The sequence below is a fragment of the Aythya ferina genome (genome assembly GCF_964211825.1).
Source record: "Aythya ferina genome assembly, chromosome: 3".
Classification (NCBI taxonomy): Eukaryota; Metazoa; Chordata; class Aves; order Anseriformes; family Anatidae; genus Aythya; species Aythya ferina.
Genome location: NC_140298.1, coordinates 98,700,964 through 98,721,531, shown reverse-complemented (window position 1 = coordinate 98,721,531; position 20,568 = coordinate 98,700,964). Strand labels below are relative to the sequence as shown.

At 37.6% G+C, this 20,568-nt stretch overlaps 1 protein-coding gene across 3 annotated transcripts in view; it reads right to left on the bottom strand.

The window, feature by feature from the left end:
• The window catches only part of ERICH1 (glutamate rich 1), a 96,893-nt gene that overhangs the window by 18,255 nt on the left and 58,070 nt on the right, over positions 1 to 20,568 (bottom strand). For 2 of the 3 annotated variants that reach the window (XM_084516005.1, XM_084516006.1), the window contains exons 4-6: positions 17,345 to 17,719; positions 14,770 to 14,964; positions 9,587 to 10,193 (exon numbers count right to left, since the gene is read on the bottom strand). In XM_084516005.1, coding sequence (XP_084372131.1) covers positions 10,120 to 10,193; positions 14,770 to 14,964; positions 17,345 to 17,719 — 644 coding nt within the window. In that variant the 3' untranslated portion in view covers positions 9,587 to 10,119. Of the gene's footprint in view, positions 1 to 9,586; positions 10,194 to 14,769; positions 14,965 to 17,344; positions 17,720 to 20,568 lie in introns of those variants that run through there. The other variant, XR_014691998.1, reaches the window with a different exon arrangement.

Here is a 20,568-nt window from a genome sequence, read left to right as displayed (position 1 = left end):
TTGACTAAAGGGAGCAATGAGGGTGATGAACCATCGCACTGAAGTGAGAACCCCACAGGCAGCTCGATCTCATATAAGGATCTTCCTGAGTATTTGCTCCTGCATTCTTCTGGCCTGTGACAGCTCTGGACAGACTGACAGGGACTTCTCTATGCTGTTTCTAGCTCCTGCAGAAAATGTTAATGCAGCCTGCATTTGGATTCATGGCACCAGCTGCCTCTCCTCTGCAACTGGGCATTCCACAAGTAGCAGAAGCTGGGAGATAAGACGTTAGATGAACATCTCTAATGAATCCTCACACTGGTGTCGAACAATCGATGAGAGTATAGATGATGTTTAGGTAGTTAATGCTAATACTGAGAGTTAAAGGTCTGTGCTATGCCCCTGGAAATGTGCTCAGAGAACTGCTTCTGTAAAAGCTTGAAAATTTGCATGCCCACTGTAAAACCATGAATGCAACTTCCCACGCAAATTTCTAAGTTTCAAACTGTATTTTTCATCAGTAGATAATGTGCTTTTTGCAGGGATCTTCCTTCAATTATCGGCTGCAACACAACCAATAATACACACACTAGACACCATCACAGGATTGTCTTGTTGAACACAGAGAATACTGGAAACACAACAGCACATTGCATTTTGGTGACAGAACTAAAGTTATGGATCACATATTGCAGAAAAAGAAACAACTACAATTTTTCCTTTGATGTTTAAAAACAAGGGGTCTTTCAGAATAAACATTCTTAACTAACACAAACCATTCCCTGCAGAGCAGCAAATGCAAAATAAACACATAAGACAAAGTTGAAAGGCCATTTAAGTGAATGCTTTTCATGTATTCTGCTTCCTCTTAGATATACTTTAAAAACAAAGATTTACATATTTTTGTAATGTGTCTTTAGTTTGGACTATTATCCTTACCTAAAAAAAATAACGCTTGCTCTTGCAGAAAAATGAATAAATATTTGTCGAGAGCAGCAGTCATTACAAATTGTGCTATTTAGACTCATGTGGAGTTACCTAGTGCCACATGACTTTCTGACCAAAAGAAAAAAAAAAAAGCATAGCAGACAATAAAGTGCATGTTAAATTATAAATCAGTTAGATGATCTGTGTTCAGTTTTCCAAAAGAAGGAAGGAATAGGGCATCATGACTGGCATAATTTCTCTATTGGATCTATTTCTCTTTGGATCCCATAAAGAATTGTATTTGATTCAACACCGTTCAGAATTTTTATTAATGATTTGTAAGAAAACATATAATCATTGCTGGAAAAGTTTGCAGATGACTCCAAGATTAGCAGCCAGCAGGCATTAATGAAAGCAGTATAGGCACACAAAGCAATCTATCATTTACTAATTTAGACATAGTCAAAGAAAATTAATGTTGATATGACCACACAAAAGGTCAGAACAAGAAGGACAGAACCTGGGACTATATCCTAGAAAGCAATAAATTTCAAGATTAGCTATGGGTTCTTTTAACATGGCAAATAATTCAACATGGACTCTACACAATCATATGGCAAAAAGTGGATATAAACGATGGAGAAAGTTGGCACTGCTGAGATTTTCAATGAGGTTCTGTGTGCAGTTCACACACGCTTGTTCTCTAAGTGATGTAAAAAAAAAGGAGACAATGTAGAAGAGAGCCATAAAAATGATTTGAAGACTGTAGAAAATGCCTTAAAGCAAGTAATTTAAAGAGACAATCCTCTCAGGTTACCAAAAAGGAGGTTGCCTTGTAGCTTGATTACAGTGTTCAAATGCTTTTACAGACAAAATACTGGCTAGTGAGGGGCTATTTTAATCTAGTGTAGAAAAGCATACCAAGAACTAATGGTTGAAAGTTAAATTTAGACAAATTCAAATAAAAAAAATAACACGGATTTCTAACAGTAAGAGTGACTGGGTAGTGAAATAAATGACCAAGGAGGCTAAGTCTTCATTTCTTGATGCCTTTAAATCAAGCTTGCCTGTCTCTGCACAAGACTTCCTTTAGCCAAAAAACCAAATTGTGCTTTTGTCAGAGTCAAGTTACTGGTCTCCATCCTGAAGTAAAAGGAAAATTTATGGCCTGATATCCAGATGGGGTCACAGAAGATAATCTCCTGTCCTTTTCTGCCTTAACCTCCATCAATCTATCAATTTACTGAGAGAATACAAAGAAAAAAACTCCCTGAGTGACTTTTGCCATCTGTATAACAATGTGATTCAGAGCAGACTGTAAATCACCCGGTAATAAGTATGTGTCAGACACTATCAAGATTAATATATTCTTGCAATGCCTTCTAATTTAAAAGTTTAGAGTTATTTAATATTTTACACATTAATTTTATACTGGGTAATTGAATTAATGTGGAAGGGTTAAGCAGACGGGCTAATGAAACACTGTGCCATGTACTTAGCTTAATGTGGTTGAAAAAATCGATGCACTTTGGTCTGTCAGTTAGCAATCAGAGATTTAATTGAATAACATGTCAAGTATTTTAAACTGTTTACCAATGTAAATAGAATCCAGCACTATAGTAATGGTAATAAGCTAAGGTGCTTTCTCTGAATTCCAAGCAGATTTGAACACGACCTTCACTTTAAGCTCCTACCACATCAGATTCAGATCAAACAGCTATCATTACATCTACAGAGCTTGGCGATTACTCCTATGATTTGATGCTTTATTTGCCATCGGTTCACTCTCCCAAACACAGGTAACGGGTAACCAGTTTGCTTTAGGCCACCTTGTGCATGAGTGCGTAATGGGAAGGAGAGGAAAGGAGGAGAAGCCCCTCCTCAGCATGCGCTGGGTGAGTTCCAAGCACAGCTGTACTCTTTTCTCTTCTCCCTTTTACCACCTCTGGGCACTGGTTTCCCAACAGAAGGTGTGAAAGCAGCAAGAAGAGGGGTCATGGCCCCATCCAAGCTGAAGAAGCTTGCCACTACCAGACCAGCACCTTGAGCAGGTGATGCTTTAGTAATGCAAAATGTACCCTCCTGTCTTAGTTGCAGTGAGTGCATTTTTTTCAACAAGATCCAGGTGCCTGCAATGTAGATGTTTCCATCTGACCTGCTTGTTTATGCTCCCATAACAGCCAACGTAAAGGCAGAAGTTCTTCTCTCTGTACCACTGTTCTCATCCTAAAATAGATGTCTAGAAGTGATCAGTTACACCGGGCTGTACAGGTATCTATTTCATCCAGTGATTTTAAAGGTTCTCAGACGGAAATATCTACACTGCAGAAATCAAAGTTAGGAGAAGTGAATCCCAGCCTGCAAGCCTCCAAGCTCTCCTTAGGAAGATGAACACTGCCTCCAATGCGCATACTAGGGAGTACCTGGTCCTTGTTTCAGTAGACAGATCACGTGTGCAATATAAAATGATTATGCCATTTTTAACCATCAGCACCTTGCTTACAAAATTTTCTAGCATATTCCTTATCATAGTTTAAGCTGTTACATTACCCTAGCACACCTGAGATGTAATAGCATTGTGCTGGGTGCTGTACAAATTCACAATCCCTGTGTCAAATTGCTTCTAGCTTAAGAAAAAACAGATGAGAAAACAGGCAGATTGATGTGGGAGTATACAGATACAATAAGGCAACATTAGTCATCACAGTAGGCAGTTGTCTTAGCATACTACTGACCTAGCTGCTGCCGAGCTGTTGGGCAGCATTATGGCAAAGGACTGTTTTAAAGAAGGCAAGGAAGAAGACAGAAAGACTGCTCTGTAGAGGTCTGTGGAGAAAAACCACACAAGTGTTAATCTGAAAACATAGCAAATGAGTGATGGAAGCTTGTACCAGAGGCAGAGAGAATGGAGGAACCATCTGTGCACCGAGGGACTGAGGAGACTGGCAAAGATCTTGAAAGAGAAGAAAAGCAGCCTCTAGTTGACGCAACCTATAGCAGCCTACAGTTGACGTAACAGAAAAGAAGGAATTAAACCAGAGATTCATTCCTTCCCTATTTTTGTGCAGACCTCTTCAATCTAAGATAACACTTTTTTTTTTAATGCACCCTAAAATAGGATGTAACAATGTAAAAGAGAACTACAGCTTGTTTATGTATTTTACAGCTGTATATAGTTCATTAAGCTGAACACAGACTATTTATTCTACCAAGTTAAGCACTTGGCTCGGAGAATGTCCTTATTAAAGCTGTACGTTTGGCCTTTACTGACTATGGAGCACTTATACTGTTTTCAAATAATACATAAAATACAAAGTTCTTCCCTAGATTTTTAGACGTAGGAAACATACACAGCATTTCTAAGCTTCTCCTTTTTCTTTATAAGTATGTAGTGTGTTTTTCCGCCGTGGCTATGTTCAGCATATATTTGGCAGTTTAAAAATATAATTCTTCTTCATTTAAGAAAACATGTATTAAAATCGTGAAATACTCAGACATTATAATTATCCTATTCAAAAAAAAATTACTTAGATGCAATGCAGAGGACCAAGTAGTTAACAATGAAGCTAAATTAGCTACACAAGCACATGCAATGCAGCCCTCCTTACGTAAAACCTAGGGTTGAAGCAATTATTCACAAAATCTTAACTACAACCTGAGGTTGGCCTAAATATCAGCATTTTTCCATTCTTAACAGTTTTTTTTTTTTTTTTCCCCACTTCTACTCTTTACTGTTGATACAGCATACCATACAAGCCTAATACACACAACTTTTCATTCTACATCTCTGGACTGTTTTTATGATATACCTGATACTACTGAGTGAAGTATGTTTTCTTCAAAGACAGCTTAACAATTTTCTGCTTTCATGCTGCCACTCACCACTTTTTTTCCTTCCGTGGCTTTTTTTGAAAGGCTTTTTTTTCAACATGGCATTTCAGAGATTCAGCCTATGGAGCAGCACCCCTCTGTACTGGTGCAGGGGAGAAAAGCCAGCTGCCATAGAAAACACTTTAGGGAATTTATAACCCTACAAGACTGCAAAGTGCTATAAAAATACTGCACCATTTAAGAAACAGTAAAACTCTATAGCAATAGGGACTGCTCCCCATATTATCTTATCCACGGAAGAAAAGAATTAGGGCCTTAAAGGCAATTTTGAGAATAAACCATGTACTTATATATAGCAACAATGGCTTTGGACTCATACTCTTGCATACAAGCAGTGACCAGATATTCACTACTGCAGAGGCTCAAAACTACTTCATCCTGTTTTCTTTCTACATGGAGTAGGGAAGGGACCAACATCTACTCAGAGCCCGTCTTCATCTTCACTTCCACCAAGCTGCTATTTCTCCCTTGCTATGTAATGTTCAATTATGCAAACTAGAAAATCAACTCTTGAATCCACATGCAGGCTGCTTTTTAGTCAGTCCTTAAGTTTTTCCTACTCTTGGAGTCTATGTAAGCTTTTTTTCTATTAATGTAAAAGTTATATCTTTTATGTTGAAGGAGCTATGTACAGTGGAGTAAAAACACACTGTGTTTACTGATAGAGATTAATTTACAGTTTTCAGTTTTTATATCCTGGATGTGTTGGTTATAACCCTGTTTGGGTAAACAATAAAAGGTATAGGGAGAATCAGCATCACTTCTTTTAGAGGAGCACAGAAAAGTGACTACGCATTAAAATTCTGGTGTGTGAAATCTTTTTTACTGCAAATAGAGTGTTAAACATTGAACCAAATAATGCTTCCCCCTGTCATTTTTAGTACATTGCCTAACTGATACTATTATAGGATGGGTAATGTCCTTTTCTTTTGCTTTTAAACTAGATCTTTCTGCTGTGTACTCCCACATGTTGCTTTTAAGTGTTCTTCTGCATCTTACAGTTGAGCACACCATTGTTTGGTGTGTTTGTTTCAGAAACAAGTACACTTGTGTGACTGTTTTTATCTCCAGCGACAATTTACGACATATCTGCTTGGATATGGTCCTATTTTCTGAACTCTCAGACATCTCAGATTTTACTTTATCCTCTGCTCTTTATAATCCCTGTTAGCGGTAGGTTTGATAAGTGTAAGATTCAGCTCATATCACAGGTCATTTACAAAGACATCAGATATCACTGCCACTAACTTGCTATGCTCTGAAATGTTTCCCAGGCTAGCTTTGTTAGGACCAGTTCATTTCTGCACTAAATATAAGGCTCAGACAGTGGTTAAAACAAAAGAAAAAAAGAGAGACTGAAACCAGTATTTTCTCCATTATTGCCCCATTCAAGCAAAAGAACATTTTTGATTTAAGAAATTTTATTCACATTCTGGGATTAGACTGCTGACAGTACAAATATTGCTGATTAGCAAAGATACCCGTATCTGTTCCTCTGTGTGCAGCTATTTAAGATTCAGCTTAATTAATAAATCATTTTAATAGTACGAGAAGTGGCTAAGCATTGAAACAGAAATAATAAAGAGAAATTCTTAATGCAGAATTCTGTTATACTAAGGATGGCATTCCACGATTAAATTCTTTTACCACCTCTTTGAAAGGTCCTACCCACAATGAAAACCATAATAAAGTTAAGGTCTTATCATAATAAAATTGCCCAATAAACTGCATAAACAACTAAAAAGCAAAATAATATTTCAGCCCAGAAAACATGTTTAAGTAAAATCTGGTAAACTGACCACCAGCCTACTCTCAGTTAATGTGCAATTTTTCCCCACCTATCATACATGTCACATATATACGTATAAAACATGTTTCTACATCATCAAAAGTGTACTTCTTTTGGGAATCTTAGCTTCTCCCAGTCCATAAACAACCCACAACCCTTAGCACTGTGTGTAATTAATTCTAGGAAGGTAACAGATAGGAAGTAAATGGAGCGTGACCCTATCTAACTACAGCATATACAGGGACTTGTATGGGCTACCAACAGCATAGAAGGTTTTTCAAGTTTTGCTTACTATGACTAAGAACCAGGGGACTTTCTGCACTCTTTCCTTTGTATGCTTGGGTAATAGCAGGCCTTTTCTTGACATACACGGGTTAAAAAAGACAATAAAGAAACTGCTTATGCAACAACTAAATCCATTACCTGAGGTGAAAATAACATTACTAAGGTTACAAAGCCAATCTGTAAGGGCATGTGGAATGTTCATTCATGTCAGATCAAGGACCTTTTCACTTCAAAGGGAATCATAAGTAACAGAGAGAGCAATAAACAAAACCCACAGCAAGCAATAACAGAGATTATAGTAAGGACTAAAGCTCTCCAGTCACTAATTGATGGTCCATTAAGAAACTACAGGCATAGCTCTGGAGATCACCAATCTGGACTTTGTAACATAAGAAGGGGTAAAAAGATAAACTGGGTTATGGATACACAAGGAGGGCCTGTGGGACGATGCATAATTTATTAAGGAATGTTTAGGAGAAAGGCTAAAAGAGAGAAAAAGGGGGAATGGGGAGGAAAAAGGGGAGAATAGAGGAGAAAGGCTAAAAGGGGGCAGTCACATGTAAGCAGCCACAAGTCAGACCAGTTATCTAACTGAACCCTGCCCCTGATCCCCACAGTCCATCCCATTTTCTAATTAATCCTTTTAAATTATCTTTGCATGTAAACCTCATTCTCTATCCCCTGTGTGAGTGCTGCAAATTCCAGATACCCTCCAATGCAGAAGCTAGAGCAAGTGAACTAAGAACCAGCATCTGGAGACAGACCTTGGGTGACAGCAGCCTCCACGTCCGTGGTGCCAGTCACTGGACTGAGCGAGGGTCTCAGCATCAGAAACCAGGGGGAACAGTATTTTTATTTTCTCCTAGTCTGATTTGTGTGTCTGTGTACATGTACAAAGCTTCAAGCTGGACTACTCAGTGAGTAGGAGGCTCAGGGTCTGGGCAGAGAGGCCGAGGCCAGGCTGACAGTGGAAGGATCAGGGTGCTTGTGTGACGGGTCTGAAGGTGTGCATCTGTTGGATGGAGTGCGTCAGGCTGGACTAGATGAGGAGCAGGAGACCCAAAGAGCAGCTGAGAGGGCCCAGGATTCAGGCAGGGATATCAGACAGGCTGAGTGCTCGTGCTCACATTTGAGGGATCCGCGAATGTGAGTATGCCTTTGCATCTAGAAAGTGAAGGTATGTGTGTTTTCACTAGTGATCTTTGGTCATAATAGGGCAGAGAAGATGATTCATAGAATCATAGAATATCCTGAGTTGGAAGGGATCCTTAAGGATCATCAAGTCCAACTCTTGACACTGCACTGGTCTACCCAAAAGTTCAGACCATGTGACTAAGTGCACAGTCCAATCTCTTCTTAAATTCAGACAGGCTCGGTGCAGTGATTGTCTGTACTTAGGTTTTATGCAAGGCCTAGCAGGGTTACTCATGGGTGTTGTTAAAGACAGTGCCCTGACTGTGGCAGTCTGTCAGTCAGAAACACGAGAACTGCAGGTGCATCCATCGTTGTGAGACGGAGGGACTGAGGGACATCCAGGTCTCCAGGAGCACCAGGTTGGGCTCCAGCAAAGGAGCAGGAATCAAATCCCCAGGTCCTGGAGCCCATCAAAGGCACCAGCCTTATAGCATCCCTTAACATAGTCCCTCAAGTATCAGGAAATGCAGGAATTACAGTTGTTTGCACAGTCCTAATTTTACCTGTTTTGGACTTGTGTTTTATGATACTGTCTTTAATTACACAGTTCCATTTATTTTTTTAATTTTCACTGTACGGGATAGATGATGCTTACCTAATGAGCTGCTATATACCCTTTTGGTGTGGTTACGAAGCCTCACTTACTGCACAACATTCACACCTCAATCTGAGGATGAGGTGATTCATTTCCTGTGGGGTCTGTCTATAGGGTACCTAGGTGCTCACATTCAAGTGACATTTTCTTTATTCTCCAGCTGCGGGGCTGAGGCACACAGCAGCTCAGTGAAAAACCACAGCTACAATTCAGTGCTTATGTGTTAGCAAGTCAGGAACTTCACAATGGGGAATATGCTGTTAGTTTCCTCTGTGTGAGGCCTGATTTAGATATCTTTCCTAACAGATAAAAACCTAACTCAAGTTCTCCAGGGTTGCACACACCTGACTTAGCCATAACACCATTTTTTCTGTACCTGCTATCCTTTGGCATGACCCTTCTATTTTTTTTTCCAACTAATGAGAAAGAGGTATGGTTGTATATACATAAGTATCACTAAAACAGTGCCTTACAATAGGATATACCAGGCAACATAATAAAAAGACAAAGCAAAGAACATGCTGTATTTATACAGTACTTGCCAGTAGTATATCTCCAAGCACATGTTGGCAGAGATAAATATGTTGTCCCCATTGTACTGATGAGGAAACCGAGACCTTAGGACATGAAACAGCTTTCCCTATATCACCTGTATCAGGTAAATGACTCAGCTGAGAGAAGAGTCCCTCGCTTACAAAGCATTTTTTTTCAGGGTTTAAAATCGTTTTACAACTACGCCATGGATATAATCTATTGTATCATCTACACAAAGATAAATGCTAGTGCAGAAGGACAGCACAGTAATCAGTAAGAGAACCCAGTTCTGTAGTTCTTCAGTCAGTGAAGCCCACAAAATCATAACACACTGGGCAATGGAATTGTTCTGAAAAGCTCCTGTATAATTCCAAAGAGTACCTACATGATGCAGGTATAGAAATTTATTGACTTCCATAATTTATCAGTTTATTCAGCAAAAATACAGTCCTCAGATGCATTTTTGCTTCAATTTAATAAATATAAAAATACATATAAAAATACAATATTTTTATGTTTCAGGTAGACAGATATATATATCACATAAACAAGAAAAGTCAAGATATAAAACTTCCAGAAAGGAACTATCAATTAATAAACATAAAAATTACTATACCTCTTAAACAAAATACTTGTTACAAACTTAATCATTTTAGATACGGCCCATATCCCAAAGTGAAATATACACACTCATCCAGCTGGAGATTCAGGCCATACAGCGTATGTGTAATTCTTGACCAAGAACAAAAATCATATGTAGTTGTACCGTTTATTGTCTTCTGGAGTTTTTAACAATGAAAAATCATTATTTTACCTGAAGGTGTAGAATGTATATTGACAGTGCTCTTCCTGAATAATTGCTACTTGGTTAAGAGCTTGTATATTAAATTTTAACCCTGCACATGTGGACCCAGGCAAGGCTTTATTTCCTGTTCCTCACAGGAAGGATATCTGTAATCCAGTAGTGAAACAGAGTAATGACTGTCTTGGTATGATCTGAAACAAAGAAAAAATATTTATCCTGAAATACCTCCATAACATTTCTGAACATTAAAGAAAAACAGTTATGTGAACATCTGTTTCTATTTGATATCATCATTTCTATAAAAACAATACAGACATTGGAGCTTAAAGGCTAATATATATGAATTTTTAGATAAACAGGTGCATTTTCTTGAAGGAGGTCAGTTATTTGTATGAGATACAATTTTGGTTCTTTATTATTGAATGCTTCATTTATTATGGTTCATTAATTCAGAAGAAAGGATTTAAATGATCTGACCATATGGGTAAGGCTAAAAGAGTGCAATCTTCTCCATTTCTTTCTTTCTGGAGAGTAATTTCACACATTATTATTTACATTACAGTAGCACCTAGAAGTCCAAGTTGTGAATAAGTCTTCTTCTGTTAAATCACATTTAGACAGCTGTATTAAAGCTCACAAATTTCCCGTCTTAATTCAAGGTTTATCTATTTAACTTTATTTATTTTTAATGATAGGAATTTCTACAGTACTTATCACACAATATCACATTTAAGATGATTCTATAATGTTATGCTAATACAACTTTCACATTTCATTTCCTTTTCTTTGAATGCTCATTCAAAAAAAAAAAAAAGTTTAAATTTAATCATTTTAGGGCTTCTGTGTATCTGTATTGGCACACAGTAACTCTATTACTTCTGGCCTGTGAAATGTATCCCCACACACAAAGGAGACATATATAAAGGACAAATCTCCAAAAAATTACAGTTAAAAGAAGCTTCTAGCTCATTGGTGAGTGATAATTTCCTAGGCAACACGGGAAGAGTATATTTGAGACCCGACACTAACCAACAAAGGGAAAATGTTAGTAGATAATGGAATGAAGATGAGTAGAAACCAAATGAGTTCATAAATTAGGAGATAATGACATATTTTTTAAAATTAGGTGACCACCTATGCTTTAATAATTCATGTGAAATGAGAATTAAGTAGCCCTCATTTCAAAGCTATCGTTTCCAACCAGCAAATGGAGCATTACTTCCAGGTACAGCTCTTTGCTTTTGCCCACTGCACTGTGCAGGATCACAAAGGCATATGGCCACCTGGTTTCTGATAGAGGCCAGCAAAGCTCCCATCACTAGAAATGTGTGTCTGTTTGACTTGTTAAGCTTTCTGTCCCCTGCATTTAGAGAAAACTGTAGGTGGAGCTATGTGTTTTTCATTAAAGACTGCAAAATAAATGGAAATAGCAATAGGACATCGTTCCTTTTTTAAAACTTGAGAACAACGAAACTTTAGCTAACCATTTGCAAACAAAATTTGTTGACCACCCTCAATTTTGTATGATCACTGAAGTACAAGGTGCTATGCAGTCTCCCATTTATGAGGTGATAACTAGACAGATCAATCAGTGTCTCTTAATCATAGGGATTCTTGCTCTTTTCAAGTATGTTTTTCCTCTTGGATGAAGGGCTAAATATAATACATAACTGTTGATCATCTGTTTCAACCTCTTTGGCAATTTACTCTTCCTGAAGAAGTTTTCTGACCCACCTTCTTATACCTTTATTTGACATGGCAAATAGTGAGATCTAAGAGCTGAAGATAAAACAGAGAAACTTTTATTTTATTTCATTGTTGCTTTCTTCTTTTGGCTGAACCCTGTTTCCAAATCTGAGTAACATGCTAGGACACATGGAGGAAGTTCGAAAGCATGCTCTTCAAGCAGTGGTTTTAAAACTTGTGGCCTTCTGCAGACCTTGGGCAGTCCACAGCCTTACTCTAAAGCAGTGAAAAGTACTGTGAAAAGTAACAGAAAAACAAGGCTGCCACCAGCTAAGGCTGTCACCTTGCTAAATGGAATTTGGTACAATCAATGAAAAATTAAAAAAAAAAAAAAGTTATATAATGATATGTTTACTTAGTAGTTTACTAATGGAGAATGTGTATTTATATGAGAAAGACAGATTCCTTCTCAGTGTTTTTTCCTAACTCTTTCCTTCATTGAAGTAAATTAAAAACTGGACAAAACATAGCACCCATTATTCTTTCTTTGATGCTGGCACCTTTAAGTAGAATCATAGCTAGAGAAAAAGGGTTAACATATTGCTTCCTGAACTACAGGAAATAAAATGGGTTCATTTTGTGAAAATAAGACTCCCTGCTAAAATTAAGAAAAATTGTTTTATTTTCATTATGTTAAGAAGGAATAACCTTTCCTTTTGGGACATCATGTCCCAGTAAAAATAGTCAAAACCAGAAAAAAGGCAAGAAAATCACACAATCTTGTAAAAAAAAAAAAGATTTCTATGATGTAGTCTACATTTTTATCTTCATAAACAGTCCTACTCTGCATTTCTATTACAAGAACTTGAATTTGCTGAGACAACAGGTTTTTATAACTGACTATCACCTGCTCATTGGAAATGAAATCTAAAATTTTAGGAACTGGGCAAGACAATCTATTATTGAGACAAAGATAGTAAAAATAAACATATAATTAAAAGGCTAATTCAAGGTAAAATTTTATAGCATTATATTCTCATTCACTGAAAGTCCTCTGTTACAAATAGAATGTATTGTTAAACTCTGCTGAGCTAAATTAATATCTAGCAGGTGTTCAATTATCCTTTAATAATTCATAGCAATATATTTTCTTCTCACATTGTTGTACCTCATGAATATCAAATCAACTAAGTTACACCACTGTGAACCTGGCATGAGATTAGATTAGAGCCTGGAGTGACAACAGTTACTAGGAAAAAAATCAACAGGAAGAGTAAACAGTTTCAGGCTGTACCATCAGAAACATAAATGAATTTAAAAACATCACTCAGAAAATTGTTTTCTGCTTTTTCAAGTGACAAAGACATCCACCTGAAAATCAGGGTAGTTGCATGGATGTGTTTCTAATTTGTTTCTGTTTTTTCTTCTCTCTGCAATTTGACATTTCTGGTATATAAAAGGAAACAGCAGCTTGCCTGAAGGCTGCAAAACCAACAGATTTCCTACTGTATTCAGTAGAATTTGGCTAAGGCCTGTAAGAAATATCAGGAATGTGGTCACTTCAACAGCTCCACTTTGATTTAATCAATAGAAGCTGAATTAGGTCATTTAATAAAAGGCCAATTACCACAACCACTATTCCTGCTGAGTCCTGCTTAGTTTGCAAGTGTGTACTAAATCCAGAGAGACTATCTGATAAGAATTAATGTCACAGAATCTAGTCTTGAAATTGATGATTGAATGCAAGACGGATGTTGTTCCATGCATACCTGGATACTTCGTATCTATCAGAACCTGAAGGGCTGTCACAGAACTTTTTTACATCTTGAAGAATCCATATTTAACTGTTTAAAAGTGTCCATTTCAAAATTTATCAGCTATGAGCTCTGCAGGCAGGAATTCTCTCTTTTCTGTATTATAACAAAACACAGCATACAGTGTGCTCCAATCTTGACTGTGATCTTTGGCCACTATCATGCTGTAAATTATTTAATGATGTTGTGAACAGCAGTCTCTTCTTTGAATGTTATTGCTAAGCATCTGAGAGCTATGATCTTATTTACTCTGTTACGACACTACTACCATTTGAGTCATTACTTTTAAAAGAACTTAGAGGATGATCTGAAATGGTTGAGATTCTCTTGTGCCATAGCAAGTGCTCTCAGCTCTGATTAAATTCCTTGGGAGGCAAGAAAATTCAGCACATCTTGTAGATTTGGCTGCTGCCACCAACAAATGTACTAATGACAAGTATGAATGAGCATTTAAATATCAACTGCTTCAAAAATGAATTGTTATGGACCTTGTATGGGCTACATGCTCATCTCACAATCACTTGAGCAACTATTAACTGTCCAAGAAGAAATCTTACTAAAATTACAGGGGATATAATAGAGAACAAAAGGAACATGAGTGGAATCAGACTTGGGCCTCAGGGATGAAAGGGTTTAGTAACGTAATATTTTTTCTTTTTATAAATGACATTATTATGTTATTTATTATAGAGACTTTGCTTTTTTACATAATTAACAGTGTTTTTAGCAACTTAAAACTGACATTTATATTTAAACAATAACAAACCAGTAAAGCAAAACTAGCAAGCAAAATCTATGTGTTGAAGAAGCCATGTAGGTAACCAAAAATGAAATGAAATAATGGGCTTTACTGATTCATATGTATGTAAAATACATCTTACACTGGGTGACTGAAAACTCCAACATAAACATGTTAATTTCAATGATTTAAAAAGATTATAAAGACAGCATATTAAAATATTCTTTAAACATGACTAAATATTAAAACAATTCAGACTAAAAAAAAAAAAATTTTAAGAACCTTAATCATCTTGTACTCTGCAGTCATTGCATAAAATGAAGTTTCTGTACTTTTAATTCCCTGTTTCTTGTTTGGTTATTATTATATTTTCTGTGGGAAATATGCTTTCAGATATTGTATAAACACATATTTACCACTTCTGCCACAATTATTTACAGCTTCCCTATACAAACCTCTGACAAATCTGAATTTTAATCCACACAAAAAAAGAACATCAGTGAATGATCATGCCTGAATGGTACATACCAGGAGGCATCATGGAATGTTCTTGGAATTGTTTCAAAGCATCGTTCAGTCTGTCAATATCCTGTAGCAATACAAGGGATTTCAGCTGATGTAGATGGGTCACATCTGAGGAAGATATGTTGCGAGATTCAAGATGTTGTAAAAGTTCTTGAGTAGTTGCTGAATTTACAGCAGAATCCATGCATTCTGATTTATCTGGAAAACAATGGGAAAACACATTCAAAACATTCAACATGTATGGAGAATTTTCAAAGATAGTGCCTTCCTTTTTAGTGTAACTTACAATCAGACATCATGTACTAAAGAGCAGTCTGTTCATTTTTTCATTATTTAAGCAATGATAAGAGGGGAAAATACCAAATTCAAAAACTAAAAAGGACAATAGAATTCATCATGACACATATGCAAGAGGAATCTAAATTTGGTATGACGACGAGACTGTACAGTAGACAAAAGACTTCGCTTCTTATACAGTACATATTACAAAAATCCACATGTGGAGACAGGAAACAATTGCATGGAGCTAATGCAAAGCACTTCTGGAGGCATCCAATTACCTTGTTACTGTACTTTAATGTTTTTATTTAACAAGCGGATATTACAGCATGCGACACAGCAGAGAAGGACACACTTTGTTTCTATGGTGCTAAAGCACAAATTAATTCTCCCATTCCAGTAACAATGGAACATCTCTTTAACCACACTCCCTTTATAAGTTAAAATATTTATAAGTTATAATCTTCTTTTTTTTTTTTTTTTTTTTTTTTTAACCAGCAGACCAAGTGGTAAGAATAGATTTTTCCCGATTCAGCTTTCTGACATAAGCACAAGAAGTATAATCCAATGTGACCACTTGAAAACCCTGCTAAAAGCAATGGCTTCCAACTTTGTCTAAAAAAAAAAGGGGAGTGTTAAAGTCACTCAACTAGAAAAGGCAAACAGCATGATGCCAGAGCTATATTTAAACTAGGACTTGCCTAACAAGAAAGTTAGTCACACTGATGTAAGGATGTGAGATCTTACCAGCAGATGGCCCAACCTTCTGATCTGCAGGTTTGACAGCAGGGCTAGTCAGTCCGTCTGCCACTGCTAAAACCTGAACTTGATGTCCTGGGAAGCCAGGCAGCTAAATAATTTTTATTTAAATCTACATGTGACACAGCTGTGGACAATCGACCAGTTGTCTGTTCTGGACCACGTGTTAACAACAGAATGGTTAACTGAGTTTACAATTTTACTCAGTTACTCTGGATTTACACTACAACAACTGTAAAAAGCAGTGTAGTTTACGTTTACTTAGCTATACACTGAAGTAGTAAGATCCTTGTTTCTGGTGATGGAAGTACATTAGCCAGAAAGTAGGATGGCTTTCAAATGCTAGACAGTGCATGAAGACCTGACACAGAGGAAATATTGTAACAGTAAGCATAGAAAATTCTGTATATAAATCTTAAGAAAAACAAATGAAAATGCTGATGTCACCCTAAGAGGGTTTTTAAAGTAATTCTGTAATCTAGAGATGAATTTTATGGGAGTAGGGGCTGACAGCTCTGACTGAAGACGGACTCATACAGGTAGGTAAGCTGTTTAGTCTTCATGTAGCTCCACAAAGACAGTCAAGGCCATGCACTTTGAAAATATTTTCACTGCTTTTTTCCAGTTTTACAAGGCAGTTATCATTTTAAAGCTATGTTCTGAGCTGAACAACTAAAGAATGCTTTATCTTGCGTTTAAGATAGAACATTTAATTCTAGATGATACCAGTATAAGCTGGTATATGTACAGATAATTTTAATTATCATTAAAACATCATTATTTCTGGAAGGCATTAATGACATAAGCACCATACAAACAGCTGTTTTGGAGGGCAACAGAAGAAACATACTTAGCTACAACAATATGAATTTCCCTGATTTTAGTGTCCAGAATGAGCATTCAATAGGCCATTAGGGAAAATATCCATGTAAACCTATTTAAAGTGCTATGTAATGTGCATTGAACATCAGATGACACTCATCTCATTCACAAGTACTTTATGCCAATACCCTTTCCCAATGCCAACAGTATCTTCCTCTTTCCTCTTGGATGCAGTCTGTCTAGATTTCATTATACATTACAAATAAATCTCCCCCTGGGAAGGAGAGCTTTTCAAAAAGTAGGTTGGTTCAGAGATAGCAAGCATGAAAGTAGTTTAGAATAGCAATTATTGCCCTCATTTGGAGCTTTTTGAAAGGAAGTAACCCTTCTGGATGTTTGCTTTCAGAGAAAAGAAGAATTTGGTCCATTTAAACCACTACACTTACCCAAGCACATTGGAATGTTTTAAAAATGAGAAAGGAATATTATGTGCATTTTCAAAGACAGAGAAACAAAGACCACAGTTTTCTACATTGATGTGGATGCTTTAATGTACACACCAGGACATGGGACAAATGCTAAGCATCTGCATCTCTTACAAATTCAAAAGATAATTCTCTGGTAGATTTGGACCATTCTACAGAAATAAGAACCAGACACCTATTTTCTCAACATGTTAATACTTAAAAAAAAAAAAAAAGGAGAAAATGATACATACTGTCAGCAAAATAAATTTGTTGTGTTGCCTGCAAGAAATCCAGGATGCTATCTGCCTTTTCATCTATGTCTTTTAAGCCTGCTGCTCCTTCTCTGTTGTTTTTGTCAGGCTGATATGTAAAATCCACACCAGTATTTTTTGTTAGCAAGCCAGCTGCTCTCATTTTTTCTTTCTGTCGCTTCTTTTTCATTTTCCTCTTTTTGTTTTTGCTTATTTTGGGGCTGTCTATCTGCTGCAGCTGTAAATTATCTTGAACAAGAGTCTCTTGCGTTCCGGATTCTGTTTGTTCTCCATGCAGACTTTTAGAATTTTGCAAACTGCTCTTTTGTTTCTTCCTTCGAATGCGTTTTCTTTTGGTTTGTCCTTGATACTCCTCTGCAGATTCAAAAGAGAAATGATAGTTGTAAATAAGAAGATCTGTAATAAGCATTTTGGAACTGCATACAATGAAATATTACTCCCTTCAAACTCCGGGACGTCTGAGTGGCTCTAACCTTACTTTTATGATTAGAATACCTTTCAGTGCTACAATGTGAAAGCCAACTTTTGTGAATGCAGAGAGTAAGAAAAGTTCTTTTCCCTTCTGCTTTCAGAAAAGATTGTACTGTCCTTTGTGCTATATACTTTACATCACATTTACTCTCTTAAGGCAGATACTGTGGTTCTACGCAGAGTGAGGTCAAAAGCATTACCAAGGCAAAAACCAATATGGGCATGCTGGGGGACATGGGATGAGGAGCTCCTCCAAGAGGTCCACACAACCAGTTGGTAGATTGACCAAGAAGGCAAGAATGCAAGTAATTTACAACAAAAGACTGATGTGTCCCTCCATGGTAGTTCTGTGCCTTAAAAACACCACTCATCCGTTTCTGACTCTTCTACTTTCTCCTCCTTAAACATCATTTCCCTTTGGGATACCTTCCTGCTAGCTCAGCTTTGGACATCAGCTTTATAGGTAAAGCATGCAGGGCATCAGTGACCTTGGCAAGTAATCTCTGATCTCTTTAGCAGCCTGTCTTGGTTCTGCCATTCCCTTGTTATATTATAATTTCCTTACGAGCTAATTCTTCAAAAGGCTCAAATGTCAAGGGAAGGAAGTCCCTCTTGCTCTCCAAGACAGCTTTCAAGTTGCTCTGTTCAGATCTTATCACCGTGCACAAAGCCAGAACTCTGAAGTCATCTCTGACCCTGAACTGACTTGCTCCCACACACACTCTCCTGTGAATGTAAGCCTTCCTGGCACCAGCAAGGGAAGACTGCCAGAATCCATCTTGCCTTTGACTGCACTGCTGCAGAAATCTGTATTTATGCCTATAATAATTTCCTGTCTAATTAACTGAAATCCCCTCTTCCATAGTCTAACGAAACCCTCACACATTTAATCATGGAGCCCCGAGAGCCAGCGTTCTTCCAAAGCCTTGCTGCAGAAGGTTCAGCCATTTATCCTTCCCTCAACCTCTGCCTGCACATTTCTAAATTTTTTACAATGTGCTGAGCCCAGTGGGCTTTTTTTCCTGGTTTTATGCCATTCTCTCAGGGTCAAGGATCTTTGCTTGCCCAATGCTGGAGTCATGCAGCAGACACCTGTAGCCCATCTCCTGTTTCCAAATGCTCTGCAGTGTCCTGAACTGCCTCTGACATCCTCAGCATGCTCGGCTTCCTCATCACTCCTCCCCCTCCAGTCTTTGCCTCTATTTTCTCCAGAGTCGGAGGCCCTCTCTTTCATTTCTGTTTCTTTTTCTGTCTTGAACTCTGTCAGCTCTGAGCCACTTTCTCTCTTTAAATATCGCTACAAGACTTTTAGTTCTTTAGCTGACAGATGACTCACCGCAAAGCAATTTTCCATACTTTCTATGAAGAAGGCTGTGTAAAAATAAATGCGCTGTATTGTAATTGAACACCACAGCGTGCTAATGACACACCAAACGTCACCTTGTACCCACAGCGTGGAATGTTTTGCATGCATGGTATTTGAGCTAAATATCTTTATACATGATTTGGGCATATGGGATGTGGGAAAGATAACGGCTGTGCAGTCCTGTAGGAACGAAATATCAGAACCGAAGGCAGATATGAATGGTGAAAGATAACATAAACAAAACATCAGTGCTTCATCTTAAGATCTCCTTTGGAATTGCACGGGAGTGTTTTTGTTCCAGTAGGTGAATTCCCCTATGATCACAGATCCGTTGTTCCTCCTTAAAATCTCTCAGCCCTCGGTGAACTTGAACACGCAGTCTGCTAACACAGCTACTCTAATTCGTGCTCTCAGCAAAGTGGCCCAACATGCCTTTTAAGCATCGAAGATCCAGTAAATCACAGCAAAACTATGGCACGTTGTGCAGTCAAGCACCCTCTGTTGGTTTGAAACCACTTAAAAAGGTGGTACACAAGGGAGAAGAGGGCTTAAGATAATTGAAGTTTTGAGTCAAATCCAGAAGTTTCCTTATCCATGCTAGCTCAGGACAGCAGAAAGTCTCAGAGGGGGTGAAGCTGTCAAAATGCAGAACGAATTTACTCTTCCCATATATATGTTATTAGGATAAATGCCTGATTGAAAGGAAATCAGAACTGTGCTGAGCTTCCTCCAACACAGGAGACAAATCAAACCCAAGACATTACCTGGTTCTCTTTAGGAGTTAACCTGGCAGTCCTCTAGCAGGTTGTTTTTGACATTCTTTCCTCTATATATCCCTTATATTTCCCACATATCATAACATCTCTTCAGTAAGACTGAAATTTTGCCTCAGTTATTCCAGGATCCTCCCTGTTGGACAGTCAGCAGATTTCAGCCTCAAATACTGCCCCCTGTGAGGGAACTACTAGTGATTTGGCATCAGGAACAGATACAATTAGATGCTGATAAATGCAAAACAATGCACAGAAAGGGGATTAATTTGGACAACTCGCGGCTACGGTCAGAGTGACCTGTTATCAATGCAGGAAAAGCAAAACAAAACCCAAGCCTGCTTTCCATGGACCTGGTGTCACTATGAAAACATTTGTTCTGTAAGTATCAGTGATCAAATCAGCAACCACCTTGTTTGCATACCAAAGAAACAGCATAGAAAATAACAGGAACAATATTACAAAGCTATTATATAGATCTGTTGTACTCTTCAAGCTTGTCACGCTTTATTTCGTAGCATAGTCCCAGCATAAGATGTTGGCAGAAGAGAACATGGCTCTCACAGAAGTTATCACAGACATGCCCAAAAGATATC